Below are 5,666 nucleotides of genomic sequence, written 5' to 3' on the forward strand. Positions count from 1 at the left end.
TCTTTAAATGACCAATAAACCGGTTTACAACTTGCACCGATTTCATTAAATCAAGCCTGCCAAGAACATTTATAACAACATATAATGATCTTAAATGGTTCTAAACGACATTATATGACCCTGATATGTATACCCTAAAACTTTAAGACTTTTCGACACCGGGTCTCGAATCCTCAAAAATTTCTGAAAGTGGATATTAGCCTTCAATTTTGGAATTTTTTTGACTTTTTTTCGCCAGAAAATAAAAATTGTCGAAATGTTTACCATAGTCCCTAATATTCTCCGGAAGTCCAATTGGCTTGTTGGAACCATCCAATTTTCCTTTAAACGACCAAATTACCATTTTATAACTTGCACCGATTTCTTTAACTCAATCCTACCATGAGCATTTATGACAACATATAATGATCATATATGGTCCCAAACAACATTATATGACCCCGAGATGTATTCTCTATAATCTCAAGGGTATTCGACACCGTACTCCGAAACCTGCAAAAATTCTAAAAATGCGTGGATATAAGCCTTCAATTTTGAAATTTTTTGACTTTTTTTCGCCCAGGAAAAAAATTGCTGAAATTTTAACCATGGTCCCTAATATCCTCCGGGAGTCTAATTGGGTGGGTGTATCCATCCAATTTGCCTTTAAATGACCAATAAACTGGTTTACAACTTGCACCGATTTCATTAAATCAAGCCCACCAAGAACTTTTATAACAACATATAATGATCATAAATGGTTCTAAATGACATTATATGACCCCAAGACGTGTACCCTAAAATTTTATGACTTTTCGAGACCGGGTCTCGAAACCTCAAAAATTTCTGAAAAAACGTGGATATTAGCCTTCAATTTTGGAATTTTTTGACATTTTATTCGCCCAGAAAAAAAAATTGCCGAAATTTTAACCATGGTCCCTAATACCCTCCGGAGGTCTAATTGGGTGGATGTATCCATCCAATTTTCCTTTAAATGACCAATTTACCGGTTTACAACTTGCACCGATTTTATTAAATCAAGCCTAGCAAGAACACTTATGACAACATATAATGATCATAATTGGTTCTAAACGGCATTATATGACCCCGAGATGTATCCCCTAAAATTTTAAGACTTTTCGACACCGGGCCTCGAAACCTCCAAAATTTCTGAAAAAGCGTTGATATTAGCCTTCAATTTTGAAATTTTTTGACTTTATTTTCCCCAGAAATAAAAAATTGCTGGAATGTTTACCATATTCCCTAATACCCTCCGCGAGTCCAATTGGGTGGGTGTATCCATCCAATTTGTCTTTAAACGTCCAATTTATCGGTTTACAACTTGCACCGATTTACTGGTTTACAACGACCAATTTAATATAATGAACCTGCACTGAACCCGATTTTTAGCGAAATTGATCCAAACCCGTTTTAACCCGTCAAGACACGAATTTAACACGACTTGTTACTAATTGATGTAGCTGAATTCAATCCGACCCGAATTTAACCTTACCTATTACAAACATGACCCGAAATTAACCCGACTTATGTTATTGACCTGACCCAAATTAAGCCCGACTTGTTATTGATCTGTCTCGAATTTTACCAGACCTATTACTTACCCAACCCAAAAATCGGATATTTCATTATTTTTGTGTCATTGAATTGATCTACGTATCTAGTTGAAACTTAGATATTTCATTATTTTTGTAAGGGACATTCAAGGCTAACAAAAAGAATGACCTAGAATGGTTATGTGGTCACAAATATGCAAAAGTAATTGAACTCTTTTAATTTCAAAATATGCAAAAGTAATTGAGCTCATTTAATTTCAAAAGAATGACCTAATTAACCATTTAGTTTTAAATTTTGTATGAAATTGTCTATTGAAATGTTATACTTATGTGCATTTAGCAAAACTAATTGAACTCTTTTAATTTCAAAAAAATATGATGAAAAATCCTTTTGAAAGTCGTTAATTATAACTTTATTACCACACAATTCACTTTAAGCTCAAAGTTTTAAGAAAAGAATATGTGCATGTATAGAAGTACATACTCAGTAGTTACTGGTAAATAAACAACCAAAAATCCAAGTAGTCAATTCAACAAATTAAAGGAAGTATGATCAAGTAATTAATTTATATGAAAGCCCTTGGATGTATGGATCTCTTCCTTAGCTTGTTTAGGGGAGCAGTGTATACTGTATATATATAGTACTCGTACAAATTTAAGCAGCAATGCAAACAACTCTCTCAACATTTCTTTTTAATTTTTAAAAGCTCTACTAATTAATTTAATTACATGAAAAAACACATTAATCAATCCATGCTGGTAACCATTGCTTCCCATCAATGAAGTCTATGGTGAGAAGAGGAGCTGCTTCTTCGTCGCTTAGACGTATACTCCACGAAGCTCGATCCCCTGTGCCTGATCCAGGTCCATGGCATGCATACTCCGCATGAAATAAGTTGCTGTTACATGAACAATAATCGATTTTTATCAAGTCTCTTATAGGGTTTTAAACTCGTTTTAACTACTAAATTAAACGTAATGTGATAACTTCCCAATGGATATGCTCTCTTTGCTTGGAATTAATAGTACATGCTATTATATTTTAGAATTTTCAGAAAAAGTTGTCACGTTATTTAATAAGACAGTGACAGAATGACTTACTCGGTGGATCCATCGTAACTCCAATTAGTCCATCCTTCCGATGTAACAGTTCCAGACATGTATGTATTTGCAAAGAGCACCCTAGAATAGGCACCTTTAGCTCTACCCAAATAAACTTGTCCTGTTCCATAAACCTTTGCTTTATTGAACACATATCCACTTGGTTCATCTGCACTCTCCCTATTTTGTGCTGTAATTGAACCATGGATCTTTATCCTCCGGTCAACCAACACGAAGATCTCACACTCCTACAATTGATTAGTAAATGTTTAGATGTATTAGGTATTCCACTCGTGTAGACAGTACATACACTATTATTAAATGTAACCAACTAACCACGACAAATAAAGTTTAAACTAGAAAACACGTACATGGAAAAGGGATCTGGCACGACCAAAGATAAAGTCGATGGAGCCTTGGATGTAACAACCTTGATAATAATGCCTACTCTTTTGATCAAAGAGTGTGTTATGTGTGCTAAAAAATCCACAATGATAGAATGCAGCCATGTCTGATGCTACATATGCTGCCACTGATTGATTTTGTGAGGTGTATGCTTCTCCAGTTGGAGCATCATTCTGTATAATAACAATTGATTATTAGCACTAATTAGTTGAAAATTTAATACATTATTCTGTTTGTTTTAGGTGATTAAACATTAGAAAATTATATTACCTTAAAACTTATTCCAAATGCAACAAAATTTGAGGCTTCAACCTTGAATGTTGCAGACTCAATGTTATCGGTAGAGCTTTGAGACCAAACAATATAGGTCCTACCTTTACCATTTCCTCTCAAGAATATCTTTGGTTTATTGCGGGGTATATGTACTTTCTCCCTATTAATCCAAACATACATTTTAATTAAGCACATAATATAATTATTAAGATTAAATAATCACATACATTTTCCTTAGGTAATCATTGTAAATTAATGAATTTTTAGTAACGTATTAAATTATTTAGGGTGATATCAAGGATACGTACAAGTGTACAAGCCTATGGAAATTTTACAAATTATACTATTTATAGGATTATTGTAAAATTTTCAAAAGATCGAGGTTAAGAATTTATGTTGCAAACTTACGTCCCCTATATATGTAATGGTTATGATGTACATAAAGAAAATGTAAACCTGTAAATTCCTTTTCTAAGATGGATGGTGACCCAATTAGAATTTCCTACAGGAACTGCATCAATTGCTGCTTGAACACTTTTATAATCTCCATTGCCATTAACATCAACCACGATTGTTCGATTACCACCGATTTTCCCCGTTAGGAGAGGCGCGTCTATGACGTTCTTATGGATGGTACCTTGATGTTCATGATGAGAACTATGTCCTTCACCTATGTTTACATTACAAACAAGAATTATATAGATTATTATTGCCAATGCATTCAAAACTTTGGTATCATGCAAATACATTATATATTTTTGATGATTTTTTAATTTTTTAATTTTTTTTTATTATTTTTTTTGGGTGTAGGAATGAGAATTTGTTTGACAAAAAGGAGAATGGTCTGGTAAAATTGTTGTTAGCCAATATTTGAGCTTGGCATTATTAGATTTGGAGCCGTAATACAAGGAATTTAGATTTTCTATATTAGAATTTCACCAGAGATTTTTTAGTGATTGTTTAAATTTATTATCTGTTGGCTCTAATTTTCCTTTGGAATTTTTATGGTGGTTGTGAGTTGAAGTCATTTTGATTTGACTCATTTATTTGAGGCTAAAGGTTGTACATAAACTAATTTGGTGGTAAGAAAAATGACTCCTTTATGGGGAGCTATATCCACCATTGTCTTAGTTGCTCTATTCATTTTTTCACTGTCTTTAAAATGCATATTTAATTGTTTGAATATAATACATTTAATCCTAAAGTTTATATTATGTTGATATAAAAAAAAAAAAAAACAAAAAAAAAAAAAACACAAACATTAAAACAAATTTAAAGGTATTCTATATGAAAATATGTAATTTTCCTTTAACTATAAAATATGGTCAAAATTAATAAATATTGACTTTGAAAAGTCAAATGAAACAACTATAGAATGAACACAAAAAGATCTTTATTGAGACTCATAGAGATGTGAGTGTGTGACCCCCAATAATTATACTTAGAATTATTAGACGTACTAATGCATATATTGCCTTTAATAATATTGATATGATATACTACGTATAATACTTTATGTTTCAATAATAGTTAGCTAGATATCTATAATAATCTTACTAGCTAGCTAGAAGTTAAGGTTTAAATCTTGACCTTCCATTCTTTTTGGTCCAAGATCTGCTATATATTAAGAATAAGATTATTTTATACATTGATCCATGAGACGGACCATTCCTTCTCAATCAAGTTCTCAACAAACTAAGTGAATGAGATTATTTTATATACACACACACATATATATATATATATATATATATATATATATATATATATATATATATATATATATATATATATATATATATATATATATATATATATATTATACCTAGAATGTATAGCTTTTTGACAAAAGAAAATTCTAACATGGATGGAATACCATATGCAGATTAGAGTTGTCTCGGTCTTTATATGTAAGAATAGTACTACGTATATGATGTTTAAATCTACATATAATATCTTGTTAAACTTGTAAATTACATATTTTTCGCGCATCATAGATATATTTATGTGCTAATTGATTTTCTTGATTTTAATCTCTCTCTCTATATATATATAAGGGATGTAATCCAATTTATTTACTCTTTTTTTTTTTTTTTTTTGGTGTTTAGAGAGCCACAAGGGCGGGGTGAGAATCGATCATATCCCAAGATCTCTTGGAATCGGGAGGGAAGCTCTAACCACTTGAGCTACCCTCACTCTCTCATTTATTCGTGAGAAGGTTCTTTAAGTAGGTTTTTTTGAAGTTTTTTTATCGCGCTGAAGTGGGTCCTTTAACTAGATTCTGACAATTGACTTTTTTAAGCGAAGCACCATAGGCATATATTTTTATTGACA

At 31.7% G+C, this 5,666-nt stretch overlaps 1 protein-coding gene across 1 annotated transcript; it reads right to left on the reverse strand.

The window, feature by feature from the left end:
• Window positions 1-2,295: 2,295 nt before the first annotated feature.
• LOC145564584 (putative pectinesterase 67) lies at window positions 2,296-4,081 on the reverse strand. Its single transcript, XM_081624859.1, has 5 exons — window positions 3,789-4,081; window positions 3,330-3,492; window positions 3,026-3,232; window positions 2,655-2,902; window positions 2,296-2,452 (listed from the first exon to the last, which is right to left on the reverse strand). Exons 1-5 carry the CDS (start codon window positions 4,079-4,081, stop codon window positions 2,296-2,298), a joined length of 1,068 nt encoding a protein of 355 aa, XP_081480985.1.
• Between the last annotated feature and the right edge of the window lie 1,585 nt (window positions 4,082-5,666).

The sequence above is a fragment of the Chenopodium album genome, chromosome 10 (assembly GCF_948465745.1).
Source record: "Chenopodium album chromosome 10, dcCheAlbu1.1, whole genome shotgun sequence".
NCBI lineage: Eukaryota > Viridiplantae > Streptophyta > Magnoliopsida > Caryophyllales > Amaranthaceae > Chenopodium > Chenopodium album.

Bases quoted from the DNA above. Each gene is read 5' to 3' on its own strand.
- LOC145564584 (XM_081624859.1), bottom strand. From the start codon at position 4,081: ATGTATTTGCATGATACCAAAGTTTTGAATGCATTGGCAATAATAATC. The intron at 3,233-3,329 runs GTAATATAATTT...GTTATTATACAG, and splicing joins CATTTGGAATAAGTTTTAAG to AATGATGCTCCAACTGGAGA. The intron at 2,453-2,654 runs GTAAGTCATTCT...TTCATGTAACAG, and splicing joins AGTTACGATGGATCCACCGA to CAACTTATTTCATGCGGAGT.